Source organism: Mercenaria mercenaria, chromosome 5, assembly GCF_021730395.1.
Source record: "Mercenaria mercenaria strain notata chromosome 5, MADL_Memer_1, whole genome shotgun sequence".
NCBI lineage: Eukaryota > Metazoa > Mollusca > Bivalvia > Venerida > Veneridae > Mercenaria > Mercenaria mercenaria.
Window position 1 is genome coordinate 8,722,316 of NC_069365.1, and position 17,459 is coordinate 8,739,774.

The following is a 17,459-nucleotide window of genomic DNA, read 5'->3' on the forward strand; positions in this document are numbered from 1 at the left end:
CATGCAAGTACATATAGCTATTACTTCAAGGCATATAGCTGTGAAACTTTTTTTTTTTCCTAGGTTAATTATCAACCTCACTATGACAAGTCCCATAACTCTGACATGTATTTTGGCCAAATTGTGCCCCCTTTTGGACTTAGAAAATCCTGGTTAAAGTTTTGCGTGCAAATTAATATCTCCAAAGCTAACGCTGATATTGAATTCTTTGTCAAAGCCCAACCTCACTGGGTCAAGTCCCAGAACTTTGATTTGTAGTTTGATTGGTCAAATTATGCCCTCTTTTGGACTCAGAAAATCCTGGTTAAAGTTTTGCTTGCAAGTTACTGTCTCCAAAACTAATGCAGATATCGAATTGAAACTTCACATGTGTCTTTGAGGTTATAAAACTAGGGGATAGCATCAAGTCCAAAAAGCTGACATGCATTTTGGCCAAATTTTGTCCCTTTGGGACTTAGAAAATCCTGGTTAAAGTTCTGCATGCAAGTTACTATCTCCAAAACTAATGCAGATACTGGATTGAAACTACAGACATTTTAATATTTAAGGTAATATTCCTACTTCTGGGACAACAAGCATTGGCTGTCTTGCGGACAGCTCTTCTTAAAGACTGAATTGCAATTTCTATATGAAATACATAACATATTTGATGTGTGTTAAGGCCTTCATGTGCACTTGTTGTATAATTTGAATACAAGCAACATATTCAAGCCAAAGAAAATTACACAACCCTTGAGAAGATGGGTTTAGTTTTCGATCAGTTGCTCTCTAATTGATAATTGAAAAATGCCTGTGTTCTTGGCTGTCATACTTCATAAGAGCGATTGCCTGTAGTCAATAAAAGATGCACAGTATGTGACTGCAAGATCTAAACATTGGAAAGCATCAACCTCCTGTGTCTGTTGGATAAAGAAAACCTACAGTGGAACCTCTCCATACCTACCACCCTATGGAAATTTGGTTAAGATAGATTTTTGGTTTAGAGGAGTTTTTGTCAGTGGGAAGTCTAGTTTGAAAATTATGTAGAAATTTAACAAAAAAATGTTAAGTTTTAAAGATGACAAATTACAAAAACATACTTTTTCGTAACATGCCTTTGATTTCTTTTTCTTTAAAGAACTTAACAAACATCAGACCCAGAGGAGAAATTATGGTCTCTTGTAATCCTGACGAACTGTTGTTATCTAAATTTTGTATCTATTAACATGGGCGTAGGAGGGAGTTTAACTTTGGGGGGGGGGGGGGGGGGGGGGGGCCATACCTTTTCGACCGGCAGCAAGGTGTGACAGGGGGGGGGGGGTGCGGCAAGGTATCCCCGGTGCATTATTCATGACAAAGCCTTGTACAGGGGCCAGATGGGCCATAGGCCCCCTCAAGCCTCTATGTTTTAGCAATCATTAAGTTATTCTGATGATACACATACAACTAGGCACTGAACTGTCTTAATCAGTCATATTAAATGTATTGTTCTAATTAAGTGTGCTATTTTTTACATTCTTCTGTTGAAGCCCTGGACATACAATCAATTAGCGCTGCATTTGTCTAATTATGATATAAAGTTGTGGAAATATCATTTCCGTAGAATGGAAAATGAAAAACAAAAAAATACATAACGTTTACATGCGTAAACAGGCTTAATAGTTACATAGATTTTGCAGATGCTCAAACCGGAACTGTAGTGATTGCGCTGAATGATATAATATTTTATAAAATGTAATCAAACAATCCTTGGCATGGCGCGTATACAGATTTCAGTACTCACACTACGGAAAGAGACAAGTCAGAATACAAGGGAAGGCCAAATGCAAATCAGAAATCAGGTAGAAAAGAATTATATGATGCTAATTAAGTAAGTAAATGTTATATTAGACTGCAAGTTATATATCTCTTTTCCAAAATATTGGGGGGGGGGCCAAACTATAGTTGGGCCCCCCTCTCCTAGCTTTGGGGGGGCCTGGCCCCCGCTGGCCCCCCCCCCCTGCTCCTACGCCTATGATTAACAACTTTCAAAAACAATTACTCAATCATCAAAGATTATTGCTAGAGTTATTCCCATTATTAGGCCAACATCTGAATGTGTTTACTTGTGAGGCCAATAGTGGTTTCCAAACCTTGTATTTCATAGCTTCATGCAATTGTAAGTTCCTGTATACTTGGGGATCTTTTCTTTTAAAAAAAAAAGAGAATGAAACTTGGGACTAAAAAAATTGTTCAGTTTTAAAAGATTTCCAGATTTTCGAGGTTCAAGTTTGAAGGTGTTCCACCTATGTATACATAGCAGACAAAGGTCTCTACACTATTAGCTAACACACAGTGGTACATGCAATGTAAACACAACTCACTGCAATTAACCCTTACCCTGCTAAATTTATGTAATGAACTTGTCCATCTTTCAATATGGACAGTACCATCAACTGTTAAAAGGGGTGCTTATCAAAAGTTACTGACTGAATGGTGAACAGTGCAGACCAAGATCAGACTGCACGCATGTGCAGGGTTATCTGCACTGGTCACAAAGGCAGAATCACTTTATTTAATTGCCACCAGCAGGCTAAAGGTTAATTACATAAATTCAGGAATTATAAAGTTCTATTCATCTAATTTATCACAATGCCACTCTACAGGGTGGCTTAATATTTCATCATTCTGAACATTTGGACATAATACATGATCTTCCTGAGATGTTTCACTTTTCCATAATGTCATCTTTTCCTGCATAACTGTGAAACAGACAGACAGACAGACAGACAGAGAGGAGGACAGGCAAGAAGACAGACAGGTGAATTGTAAAGGGTAAATTAAATGCAGACTATATTTATGTTGAATTTTGTATTGTATACTAAGCAGTAACATTTTCACTGTTAAAACAATTTTCTGAATCTTGCTCACTCATACTGGACATACAAATATGTACAATAGTAACTATTGTATATCACTTATATAACCATTTTCAGTAATCCTACAAGAATTATTTAGGTCGAACTAGTAGCTTCCTCACAGTAAATGAGCCAGTGGTAATTAGAACTAAAACATAGACATTTTTCTGTTTGCCATAATTTATCCTCCTTGCAAACGTGCATCTTCAGTATTTTAATCTTATACTATACATAATGTTTCTTTTGGTTATTCACCTTGTGTCAGGTTAGATGGTACGAAATTATCTAGTACGAATATTTCTTTTGGGTAAGTACAATCCAATATGGCCGCGCCCATGAGAGAAAAATTTATTTGACATTCAGCAAGATTTCAATGAAAATCAAGTAGTATACGCTTTGAAAATAGATTGTTTTGGTTGTAAAGATATAACAATACAACTTTGCACCATTATTTAGCGATGCCAGTGAAAAATTATTTCCCAATCTTCCACAAATTGAGTAAGTTTACAAATGGTCATCAGGCATAGTAGTCGGACATACTGTAGTGTGGCAATATGATTTGTACACTTACATTCATCTTGCAAAGGTTATTTGCCTTTATATGAATGTAGGCACTACTTATCTGACAAAAAATCATAAGCATGTAGTACAGCCTATTTGGATATTCAGAATCCACTTTTTGCCAAAGATACAGTGCTAAGTCCTTGCACAATACCTTGACAAGATGCAGATCTGGGGGAAGCATTGGGACATGGAAATGCCACATTGGACACAACACTAAAAAATAAAAATTCTTTCAAAATAAATACTAGTCTTAAACTTAGAGCCTCAAACCAAATTAGTATTTATTAAATGTTGGTAATCCTTTTTTAACATTGATCACAAAACAAATTGGTATAAACTATAGCTTATGACTGACATAAAGCCTGTCCCACACGCCAGACATTTTGGACTAGATCTCGATCTTCCATCTGACCTAAACTATAATACATCTCCAAAATAACAACAAATGCTAATGAAACTCCTTGCTTTTTTAAAGCAAAACATTACCTCCAACCATTAAAAAGTAAAAAAAAAATGGAATATACAAGGCCTTAGTCCTGCTTTCTTCCACCTGGAGCCTTTAAACAAAGACAAATACTAAAAAGATGAAATGTTCCAAAGGCAGCCATGTGAAAAGATCAAGGCTAGCTGGCAGTCTCTAGAACACAGGAGAGAAAATATTTTACCTTCCTTTCTACAAAGAACACCTCTCAGACTTATCACTATAATTTTGAAATCTACATGTTACCTCTAATTGCCTCAAGTACTTTTTTCTCCCACATAGTGTCACCTTTTGTAACCAACTTTCTAGTAACATTGCATCTGTGCTTGACCTTAACACGTTCATGCAGGCTGTTGTAAAAGCTCAATATTGGTCCGGTGTTTGATGTTCTAACCTTTTAGTTATTACACTGTTCTCACTTATTACGGTTACCTGACATTTTAACAACTGTCTGGAATACTTTCATTTAAGTGTCACTGTCCCTGACAATATTCAGGGTTCTTTCCATTAATCTTGCTCTATATACTACCATTTTCAGCTTGCACATAGTCTTGCCTGTAACACTTGTGAGATGGATTAGCAGTATGCTGAGATACATGGATAGATCAGTCTAAAAAGCAAGTGGCTGAAAACATTTTACAGCTGATTGCAGCTAATACAAAACAAAGACAACAAATAATTAGGAAACAATCATTTTTGTAAACTTTAACCATTTGTGCACATTGAAAACCATAGGCTGTTAGTACTTATTACATACCTATTTGTTCAAAATTTGTACAGAATTGGGAGAAGAAAGGATAAACAGTGTATTCTGTCACTTGCTGTCACATGAAATTTCAACTCTTAAGTACAAAAATGTGCTCACAGATATTCACATGAGCTGAAGACCATGATAAAATGGACAAACTGAACACTAATCACAATGTCAAAAGTGGATAGTAGACAACTGAAACAAATAGATTCAAAATTTTCTTGTGAAACTGAACAAGGATTGTTCTGTTATCACTAATACATGAATGCTTTATATTGACTTGAGATGATAGTTTTTGCTTACACAATATGGAGCTGCTCTGTTCAAGGGACACTTAATTTGTCATCCGGTGATGTACGCTAATAAATGATTCATGAACATTAGCAAAACTTTACCAAGCCTTAAATCAAAGTGGTATAAAAGGTCATTTATTCAAATCTATACAAGCAGTATACAATACAGTTAAGGCTTGTGTAAGAAACGGATCTGTCTGTTCAAATATATTTGACTGCCCTATTGGACTAAGACAAGGATGTAAGCTGAGTCCAATCTTATTTTGTTTATTTATCAATGAATTAGCATCAGTAGTAGAAAATTGTGGGTCACATGGTGTTCAGTTGAGTCCAGATGTGGTTGAAGTATTTACATTAATGTTTGCAGATGATGTTGCCCTTGTTTCCGACACAGTGGTAGGATTACAGAAACAATTAAATGCTGTGCATCAATATTGTATAGATTGGCATCTGTCTGTTAATATTAGCAAGACAAAAGTAGTTTTTATTTAAAAATGGTGGTCAGCTGTCAAAAAATGAAAATGGTTTTATGACGGTACTCGTATTGAAACACAAAATTCTTTTTATGTATGTAGGTTTACAATTCACATGCCGTATGTCATTGTTTAAAATGGCTGATTGTATGGCTTCAAAGCTAAAAGGGTTATTGTTTCCCTCTTGCAGAGTTTGAATAATGTATTACCTATGTCACACAAAACATATTTTAAGATATTTGATACTAAAGTTGTACCTGTACTACTTTATGGGTCTGGAGTTATGGGGAATCCATATGATGGAAAATACTGAAAGAGTACATATATATGCATGTAAACGGTTCTTAAATGCTTCCCTTAAAGCATGTAATGAAGCTATTATGGGAGACTGTGGTCGATATCCTATGTATATTGTAGCACAAAAAAGTATGTATTAAGTACTGGATCAAGATTTTAGAAATGCCTGACTGTCGATATGTGAAAAAATGCTATAACATGTTATTAAAATTAGATTCCCTTGGATACAGTAACTGGGCCAGTGTTATTAAACGTAATTTGTACAGTAATGGATTTGGATATATTTGGGAAAGTCAAAAAGTAAACAATCAAAATGTTTTCATATATACCTATTTGCAACGTCTAAAAGACCAGTATCTGCAAATGTGGAACACAAAATGTGCTGAGAATAGAAAATTAACATATTACCATGTATTTAAGACAAATTTTGATGTCGAAGCATATGTAGATGCTATAGATATAGTTAAGTTTAGATCAAGTATCGTCTCTCTAAGATCCTCATCTCACCAACTATTAATAGAAAAAGGAAGACATTTGGGTATACCTAAAAATGATAGATTATGTTTTTATTGTAAAAATTGTGTCGAAGACGAGTACCATTTTATACTTATTTGTCCAATATATAGAAATATACGACAAAAATATCTGCAAGAAAAATATTTTAGATATCCAAATGTTAATAAATTTTGTATTTTGATGTCAAGTACCAATGTTAATATTATAAGAAACTTGGCAATATACATATATTATGCATTTAAGTTAAGAGCGGAATATAGTGACAATAGGTAATATGAAATTTGTATAATATGTGACGAACTGAATAATTACTGTATTATTTGTGTATTATATTTAATAAAATGTCAGCTGGGTATCACACAAGTACAAACTGTATGCATGTATTGTATAAGCTTAGCTATGTAAATATTGTGTATATGGGCCGGAGGCCTTCATGCTTGTTGAAATAAACTGAAACTGAAGAGTTTGCTATTAGCACAATTTGGCATGCCTTACTTTTCACCTTTGTTTTATGCCCTGCAAGGGTTACATGTAGTAATTGTCAGTCCCCACTTTGCTTGTCTGGAGTAACTTCAAGTGTATTCAAGTTATTAACTTCAAAACAGGAATATAACTGGATGGCATAACTCTAGCATTAGCAATATTTGAGTTATGGCCCTTATTTATTTCTCTTTTTAACTTTGCTTGTCATCACATTGTAGAAGTTTGTTAAGTTTCAGTCCAACAAGTGGTTACTGAGATACTAGCTTACATGCAACAACTTAGCTAAGCATTGCTTAGTTGAAAATGGTACATAACTTTGTAAAAGGGCAACATGGATTTATGTCATCTGTACATTGCTTATAACATCATCACAGTAAACGAATGTGTGAAGTTACAATCCATTCTTATAAGTGGTTATAGAGATGCCAGCTTACATGCAAAAACTTTACCAGTAGGGAAACAGGTGCCAATGCAGTGGTGGATGCTGACAAAAGAGCAAGTGCAACAGCTTTACCTAGCCTTCAGAGAGTAAAGCTAAAACTCAGTTTTGTTAGTCCCCTACTGGTGATAGGAATGCACTCCTTCCATCCGTCTGTCCGCCTACAAATCTGGATCTGGCAATTACTTGAAAAGTATTCAAGCTAGGTTCATAAAATTTGGTATATGAATAGAGGGCAATATGTAGATTATGCATGTACATGACTTAAGCTTGTATGTAATAGGTCAAGATCACTAGTGAAGGTCAAGTAAAAATGTTTTCCACTCCATATCTTTTATATGCATTGATGAATTATCTTAGTACAACAATCAAAACAAGATAGATGCTTGTCAATTGAAGGCCAAAGTCAATGTTTAAGGTCAAGTAAAAATTTGTTTCCACAAAACAACTTTCAATTGCATTGAAGGATTTTCTTTCCACTGCAAGCAAATGTTCCTCAAGACCAGAAAATATGTCACATACATAACCCATACTTGATGGTCAAAGGTCAAGGTCACTATTGAAATTGAAGTAAAAATAGTATGTGTTTCCCTTGAAGCATTTTAGTCCTAACACTGTTGCCAACAACCACAAGGGACAAATACTAACTTTAGCTTTCAACCAATAGGGGACTTCTGTATTTGGTCACTTATTGCAACTGATTTTGTGGCTTTGTGCACATTTTGTGAGATATTGTGATCACTCACCATCCAATGTCTTTTCAGCATCCATCTGTCCATCCATCTGTCCATACATCAGTCCACACTTTTCTTTAGGTGACATCTCAGAAACTACCGGTTCAGAATCACAAAACTTGGTCAGTAGCATCCTTGCATGATCCTCTATCAAATTTGTTAAAATGTTTCAGCTTAGCCCCTTTTAGGGGCCGCAAGAGCTAAAAATTGGAAAACCTTAAAGGTAAAGTTTTTTTTTTAACGTGGGTAGTTGACGAAAATCCCACCTTGAATGGATGGAACAACTTATTTCCAGCTGAGATCATGGCAGGCATCATATTTACCTCCCCAGCATCCAGTCTAGGCTGATATTGCTGGAAACTATATAAAGGAGGTATTTAACTGTACTACTTATCATACTGTAAACCTTCATAAAATCGGGGACATCCGTGGCCGAGTGGTTAAGGTCCCTGACTTCAAAGCACTTGTCCCTCATTGATGTGGGGGGTTCGAGCCTCACTCAGGGCATTGAATTCTTCATGTGCTGGCTTACGGAAGGTCGTTGGTTCTACCCAGGTGTCCGCTCATGATGAAATAATGCACGAAGGGGTACCTAGGGTCTTCCTCCACGATCAAAGCTGGAAAGTCGCCATATGACCTATAATTGTGTCGGTGCAATATCAAACCCAAAAAAAATAAAATAACTACATAAAATGACTTTTCATGTGTACACAACTGTTTGTTTTAAAATTTTGAGATCTTGATCATGACGCTTTAAAATGTTTTATCTTTATAGAATCTGGTGCATACTCGTATGTATGGACAGATAAGTGTGAAAGACTGTTACCAAAGCATTACAAGGAACGATGTCTGGAATACATGTTACGGGAACCAAAGCCAGTACACTGGAAACCAGACACAAGCAAATATGTCATTGATCAATATGGCACTAGGTTTGTAACCCAGCCTATTACTTTCAGGCAGTTTACTCTGCCTAAAGTTACATTTAAGGGGAGCACTGATGTAGTGGTTGAGGAGTCGGCCGCTCAGTCCGGGGATTGTGAGTTCTAGCCCCACTGGGGTCACGACCATGCCTTCTCGTAAAAGTAATACTTTTGTTCTCTAAATATCTGATTAGTGGAGTAAACATTCATCAAGGACAGACATTTTTTTATGTCTTTATTCAGTTCTTTAGAAAATGTGTCTCTCATTTATTGCTGGAATGTTCACTTAAATAAAGGGGAACTCCGATTAGTTGAAACCATTTTTGGTAGTAATAATGATTGTGCATTTACCAAATAAATGATAGGAATATATTTGAGGTTTGTCTAGGGACTGTGTGGATCTGCTGATGGATGAAAGTGGTGTTTTGACTTGTCAATAATTAATGATTGATGTTTGCATGTAACAGGTTGCCAGTACAGAACCATCCTGTACGTGTAAAGTACCCCCTGCAGTGTAACTATGGACTGTGGGCTGGTGAGGGGGTTGTACAAAACTGGTCGAGAACTATAAAAAGTAAGAAACAGGCTGATCTCATGATTGACAGGTACGTAAAACAAAGGCTCAGTGTCTCATTCCACACTGTCCTTCAGCTAGGGAAAGCACTATCTTACATAAACAGGCATGCAAGATGCTTTTAGTCTCCGCTAATGCCAGTCAGTTTTCTTAACATTAAGTTTTCTGATTATGAAGTTAACAGAATTTATACATAATTTTCAATTGATTTTAAGTGTATGTTATACATCATCTGCCATTGTAAATCTCTATCATTGACATTGAGGTATAATAGCAGTTTTCTTATATAAAATATACCCTTGTACAATTTAGGTGTGAACAGGGCTTTTTGATGGCATTATTTCACTTGAGGAATATATGTTTCATAAAATAAGACATTTTTCATCTTTATATTTGGATGCTCTTTAGTATACTTGAACACGAAAATGGGCTGTTGATATTCCAAACCAATTTCAGAAATGTCGCAATATAAGCATACCTGAACACAGATGACTTGCTGCATGATATTCAGCGTCCTTTCTTTTTTTGAGCAAATGTATAGATGTCTGTCAAAAATATTTTTGTTAATTTCAGGGTTGCAAGATATTCTGTTCCATTCCTGGTGAATAGAGTATTATACAGTGAAATACTTGACAAGTGGTTTCAAATTCCATGTACAAACAGAGCCATGGACCTGATTGACGAGGCCTTTGGTTTAGATTACTATATTCTGAAGGTTAGTCTGTAGGGACTAGACTGGTTCCCAGCTTTTGTGTTGCCCTAGGTGGTCCTGTAACACAGGGCAAATTACATAGGTACTTTCACACAGGTCTACACTTACACCCCTTGGCTTGAACATTGAATGAATTATGGCTGTTTTAATGGAATAGGAAGTCTGGACTTGTGTATTAATTTTTCATCTATGAGACAGATTATTCTGAACAAAACTAATTATAGATAATCTTTTCTTGCTTGTCTCACTTTGGTCACTGATTTGTTTTTGTGCTCCCCAAAGGGGAAGCATATAGTCACCGCTTCGTCCGTTTGTCCATCCATCCCTTAATTCTTGTCAGGAGTATTTCTCAGCAACCACTGGTTTGAATTTAGCAAAACTTCATAGGAAGCTTCACTATCAAGAGGAGATGCACATCATATGTTCTTGTTCCAGTCTGATGATTTTTCACTGATTTAATTCCATTTTAGTATTCAACATAGTATATTATAGTACCATTTCTTGTCAACAGTATTCCTCAGCAACCAGTGAATGGAATTCATTGAAACTTCATAGGAAGGTTCATTCTTAAAAGGAAATTACCATATTGTCGGATGATTTTCACTGAGTTATTGCCCTTCGATTGCTCAACATTAGTAAATTATAGGACAATTTTAGTCAGTAGTATTTCTCAGTAACCACTAGCTGGAATTCAGCCCAAATTCATAGGATGGTTCTCTGAAGAAGAGGTGTGTATATTATCTTCATGTTCCAGTGGAATGATTTTTCAATGAGATACTGCCGTTTGATTATACAACATTAGTAAACTACATGTGCCCAGTCAGTGAATTCCATATTGTTCTTTTAACAGGTAATAATCGTATTTCAGGGAGCATCCATTGGTTTTACCAATATTTCTAGTTTAGATAAGCCATTATTTGACAGGTGCAAAATTTTTCCCATGGAAACAGAAGTAAAGTAAATGGGACAAAATAAATCTACCCCTCCCATCATGTTTTGTACAGGGAAATACCAGTCTGGTTTGAGATGTTATTAACCTCAGTAGAACTTCATCTATAGACAAATCTCAACCTCATATGGAAATTTCTTCCACCATTCATGGGAGTGATAGATTCACTCTAATCTTGATGCTAGCACAAAGCTAAATAGGGTCACTTTTGTCATTGTACAGAAAAATGATTTTTACATAATTAATCATGTTATTCATGAAATATTGCTGTGAGCTTTTTTCAGGTTCAGTCTGTAAGTCAGCCATTCATTAAGAGATCTTATTATTTGGCACAAATGTTCTGCAAAATAAGGAGATGCGTTGTGCCTAGCTCAAAGGTCATGGTCACACTTGGGGGTCAAAGGTTAACTTGGTATTAACAGGGCTTTTAACTGTTTCATGTTGGTTCATAACTGTTCCATCCATTGAGGGATTATAGTATTACTTGACAAAAGAGTTCCCAAAAATGAGTAAACATGTTATGCTCAACACCCATATCTCTAGCTCAAAGGTCAAGACCATATTTGGAACTAAATTGGAAGTCATATTTCATTAGGGTGTTTTTACTGTTCCATAACTTTCATCCTTGAAGGGGTTTTAATATTACTGTTCCATAACTTTCATCCTTGAAGGGTTTTTAATATTACTTAGCACAGTTGCTTTCCATAATGAGATGACTTGTCTCAAGCAACACCCAGGTCCCTAGCTGAAAGTTCAAGGTCACAGTTGGAGGTGAAAGGTCAAAAGGCCTTTTTAGCTCACCTGAACAGGAAGTGCTCAAGGTGAGCTTTTGTGATTGCCCTGTGTCCGTCGTCGTCCGTCCATTCGTCCGTCGTCAACAATTTGACTGTTAACACTCTAGAGGTCACAATTTTGACCTAATCTTACTGAAACTTGTTCAGAATGTTACCCTCAATAAAATCTTAGACGAGTTCGATATTGGATAATCTAGGGTCAAAAACTAGGTCACCAGGTCAAATCAAAGGAAAAGCTTGTTAACACTGTAGTGGCCACATTTATGACCCTATCTTAATGAAACTTGGTCAGAATGTTAATCTTGTTGATCTATAAGTCAAGCTTAAATCTGGGTCAGGTGGGGGTCAGAAACTAGGTCACTAGGTCAAATCAAAGGAAAAGCTTGTTAACACTCTAGAGGCCACATTTATGATGTATCTTCATGTAACTTAATCATAATGTTAATCTTGGTGATCTTTAGGTCAAGTTTGAATCTGGGTCATGTGGGGTCAAAAACTAGGTCACGGGGTCAAATTAAAGGAAAAGCTAGTTAACACTTTAGAGGCTACGTTTATGACCATATCTTAATGAAACTTGGTCAGAATGTTGATCTTGATGATCTTTAGGTCAATAGGTCAGGTGAGCGATACAGGGCCTTCATGGCCCTCTTGATTCCTGTCTGATCTGTAATTCAACCATCTATCAAGGGATTATAATAATACTTGACACAAATATTCCTCAAAATGAGACTAATTTAAAAATGAAATGTTATTAAAACATATTTCTAATATTAAAAGGTGTTATAAGCAACTACCATCTGTAAATTATTAAAAATATAATTTCGTTACTGACTTGCTTAGGGTGAGGAACTTTTTTCATGTGAGGCAGCAGTTCAGCTGGCTTATTGGAAGGCTGGTGATTCTATCTTTGCCTCTCCATGCTTGAAATAATGCCTGGAGGGGCACGTCCTCGAGGGGGGACCTAGGCACTTCCTCCACCATCAAAAGCTCAGAAGTTGCCTTAGGAATAATATTGTTATGATGTTAACCCAACTACATCAAAAAAGGAACTCAATTTTGAGAAATTGTGATGATAACTGATAATTATATGTAGGTAGTTTACTAGACCAGGAAGATTTGCATTGCAGTTTGGGCTGCTGGGGTCAAGGTTGCTGTTTCTTCAAATACAAAAAAACAGTTTCCAGCCTTCAGATCAGTGTACAGCAGATTTATATGGAGACCTTGTTTGGGGTTGCTTAGGTCAAGTTCAAACTGACCTGGTCCTGGTCATCTGTTTTTGTGTCATCGCTATGGTTCATGTTGGCAAATGTTTTCTAAAATTTACATCTTGAGTAGAGATATAATGTAGTGAACATTCAAGATAGAAGTAGCTGATACTGGTTTTCACTTGTTTTATCTCTTATATACCCTAAAATCTTGACGTTAAGTTGTGAGTTTGGTGGATTATTTTCCAGACCGTATTATTATGCCCCTGGCATCTACTGATGCAGGAGGCATATAGTGATTGTCCTGTCCTTCCGTCTGTTTGTCCGTCAGTACGAGGTTAACCAAATGGGACCGTTTCGTCTAACATCAATACCCCTTACTAGAATGACTTGATACTAATGCAGATGTAACCTGTGACCATTCCTCATCTTCAGACATCACCTGACCTCAGTTTGACCTTGACCTTGAACTTGTTTTGGACTTAGGTTGCTTTGTATCGACAAGGATGCCACCGGGGGCATCAAGCGTTTATTGAACACAGCTTCTTGTTTTGGAGTACTGTTTTGGCATTAGAAAACAAAATTTTTCTTATTTTCAATTCATTTATTAAAAATAAACGTTAAAAAAAAAATAGTTTTAGCACGAGTGGAGGCAGGGAAAACAAATTCAATTTTATTTTAGGCTTTTACTATGTTTTATTTTCTTGAAATATTTGTTTTTCAAATTTTGTGGCTACACTTCCACTGCATTATTTTGCTAGAAGTATCTGTTCTGCCTATAAAATATGTAGGAGGCTTCTTTTCCAGTCGGGCTAACTTTTTGTTACTTTTTTAACTCCTAGAAAATACCGGCTATTTTTAGGTAGGCTTATTTTCAAAATTGTTTTATAATCAAGATTTTCTGGTATACATTTTATCAAATTCAGTGTAAATGCAGACTTTCTAATTTTATGTCTGAAATGTAAAAGAAAAGCTATAAAGCTATGAAAACACATTTTTTATATTGAATTAGAACCATGAACGTGATCTCAACTCAAAGCTGGCAATGGATCTCAAACGAAAGATGTTACTGCAGCTGTGTAAGGATGCCGAGAATTCCAAACTTACGGCAGAGCGACTGAAAGTGTTCAACCGATACAAGGAATTTATGATACCTGTAAGTTGACTGTAGGCGTGAATGTATGTAGATAGAATATAACCCTTGTGTGTTATTTTCAACTTGAGTGTATTTTAGTGCAAAGTTACTGCAAACAGTACATATTTTGTTTCCCCCATCTTGATGTTAAAGGGAGGGAATTCTGAAGAAAGCTGTCAGTAGCAGCTAGTATTTCCGCACTTGTAACATATTAAAACATATAAGTGACTAATGGCCTTTTCAGGAGTCCATAGAATCAACAGTTAATAAACAAAAATCATTCTCAGATATTGAAATATCAGACATCTGGGGCATATACTGAAAACACAAAGGGCCTTTTGAACGATTTGACAAAGTTCCAAAAATCTCTTGTACTCTTGTTTTGTTATGGACCCTCAAGGAATTTGTATTTTTTCTGCTTGCAAATATTTTTTCATAGATAAAAGGCTGAAATGTCGTGTTCAAGTTCAACCCCAGATAGTTTTTTAAATCATAAGAAAGTGCTTAAAACAGACTCCTCATTTGCAGAAAAAAGTCCATGCGGTTCTTTTAGACAGGGTGACCCCTCTGCATGACTATTACAAATGTGACTTTCATTTTCAAGCTTAGCCTGTGGACTTTCATTTTCACTTTACTTTTGGGAAAAGCTGAAGGTTGTCTTACATCATTTTTTTCTGTGTTGTGAAAAAAACATATGAACTGCAACCAGTGTCACATGTGATAGTCAAGGAATTTATTAACATAGTGGTTGTATGTTACATATTTCAGATTTCCAAATGACTGTAACTGTTTAATTGAAAAAGTATTGCACAAAATCCTTCACACTCAAGGTTAAAGGTGCGTAATGCCTTTGTTCAAAATGTGGCTGCCAGATTTTCCATTTTTATGAACATAAAATACATTAATTTCTTGTGAAATCCTATTTCTGATAATTACTTTCTTTAACATTTGTCAAAGGTTTTAATGTTGCTGAATATACTAGAATGTTTTATTAAGTCTATTGTTTTTGTTACCTCCCTTTAGTACTCTAACTATAACAGTTCATGTGCAATTTAAAAAGTAGTGTATTTCTAATGTGTGTGATTAAAGGGAACTTACTCCTATGATAATTATATTGGATAATTTTGAGTTACCTCCCACTAACTGTTAGCATAACCTAGCCTTTTCTGCTGTCATCATTTCTCCACATGTGAAGTAATGAGAATCTTGATATAACAATATTTCAGTTCTGTTGGAATATTTCATCTAATGCACAATCAATGATATATTGTCTGGCATATTTTTGATGATGAAAGGGTTTTAATGTAAACAAGGCCATCAATTTTACTCTGTGTGATGTAAACTGCTTTTTGATGAAGCACAACTCGACTTTTATTGTTACTGTCTGTTTATATGTAGTGTAAGCCTGTTGTACACATTTATACAGCGTTTTGTGATGCCAGACTTTAAACTTGTTTGGTTTTTAAAAAAGATATGGTTCTTTCAGAGCTTACTTGAAAAAGAGTTGAGGGATGCCTATATACTTTATATAGGGTTTGATCATGGAATGTCTTCTGTTTTGCCTTCCAGTGAAATAATATAAAGATTTTCACCAAATAAACAGTATTTAAAATTTTGCATTACATTGTTTTAGGATTTTTTTTTTTTCAAATTCTTATTTTGGCACCGTAAATATCCAGCTCTGACACAGATAACATTAATTAGGGTCCAAAGCTAGGTCTTTCCAGGTGGAATCTAATTAAGCCTGATCAGGGTATTTTAGTCCAGGGTATAACAACAGGAAAGTTCAAAATTTTCAGCAACATTTTTAGGAAATAACTAGTATTACTATTTTCTGTGAAACTTCATATAATAACAAAGGTGGATTTTAAATTTACCATTTGTTCCAGAATTTTAAGTGAAAAGGTTATTCAGAATTTGTATATGTTTGTTGCTTGTTAACTTTCTTAAGAGATTTTTACAGTGAAAGATTTACTTTTCTATTGTTTATTATTACACCAGTGCTAGAGAACCTGCACAGGTTACATTATGAACAGGATCATTGGGTGTCCATCTTGGCCAGAATTGTATTCCCAGCTCAGTTTGACCTGGGCATAATATATCTCACCTCCACATCCTTCATTTTGATTTTAAAACCGTTTTTTGTTTGCAATCTCAACATAGATTTGCATATTTTAGATACATTTTTCTTGCCTGCCTAGAGGGGAAAGTATACATTTATCCGAGCACGCGCCGGGGATAGATATTCCTGTCTTTCCCTAGGGAAAATTTTAGATATATTTTATCTGGAGGGAATGAATTGAAAAAGTATAAGTGGGATGGGGGTTGTGGGATTGTCATAATAGGGGAATTATGTTTCCCCCTATTGTTTTTGCCCTGTCCGTCCATCATTCCCACTTCATTTCTGATCAATAACTGGAGAACCATTTGACCTAGAACCGTCAAACTTCATACTTTGGCAGGGCTTATGGAGTAGATGACCCCTATCGTTTTTGGGGTCACTCCATCAAAGGTCAAGGTCACAGTGGCCTGAACATGGAAAACCATTTCCGATCAATAACTCGCGAACCACTTGACCCAGAATGTCGAAAACTTCATAGGATGGTTGATCATGCAGAGTAGATGACCCCTATTGATTTTGAGGTCACTCTGTTAAAGGTCAAGTTTGCAGGGGCCTGAACATGGAAAACCATTTCTGATCAATAACTTGAGAACAACATGACCCAGAATGTTATAACTTCATAGGATGATTGGACATGCAGAGTTGATGACCCCTATTGAGTTTGGGGTCACTCTATAGAAGCTCAAGGTCGCAGCGGACAGAAAATGGAAATCCATTTCCGGTCAATAACTCGAGAACCATTTGACTTAGAACATTCAAACTTCATAGGGTGATAGGACTTGCAGAATAGAGGACCCCTACTGTTTTTGGGGTCACTCCATCAAAGTTCAAGGTCACAGGGGCTGACCATAGAAAACGCTTTCCAATCAATAACTTGAGAACCACTTAACCCAGAATGTTGAAACTTAATAGGATGATTGGACATGCAGAGTAGATTTTGGGGTCACTTGATCAAAGGTCAAGGTCACAGGGGTCTGAACATGGAAAACCATTTCCAATTCAGAGAACCGCTAGGCCCAGAATGTTGAAACTTAGTGGGATGACTGGACATGCCAAGTAGATGTTCCCTATTGCAGCCAACCATCATTGTCTCTTTGACTTTCGCTCCAGTTCTCTATTGACTTCTTGCCTATACGAC

At 36.0% G+C, this 17,459-nt stretch overlaps 1 protein-coding gene across 1 annotated transcript in view; it reads left to right on the forward strand.

The window, feature by feature from the left end:
• Positions 1 to 3,193: 3,193 nt before the first annotated feature.
• Positions 3,194 to 17,459, forward strand: part of LOC123556388 (39S ribosomal protein L28, mitochondrial-like) — a 70,160-nt gene continuing 55,894 nt past the window's right edge. Inside the window, exons 1-5 of the mRNA XM_045347051.2 lie at positions 3,194 to 3,374; positions 8,683 to 8,839; positions 9,298 to 9,435; positions 9,978 to 10,119; positions 14,077 to 14,220. Coding sequence (XP_045202986.1) covers positions 3,335 to 3,374; positions 8,683 to 8,839; positions 9,298 to 9,435; positions 9,978 to 10,119; positions 14,077 to 14,220 — 621 coding nt within the window. The 5' untranslated portion in view covers positions 3,194 to 3,334. The remainder of the gene's footprint in view (positions 3,375 to 8,682; positions 8,840 to 9,297; positions 9,436 to 9,977; positions 10,120 to 14,076; positions 14,221 to 17,459) is intronic.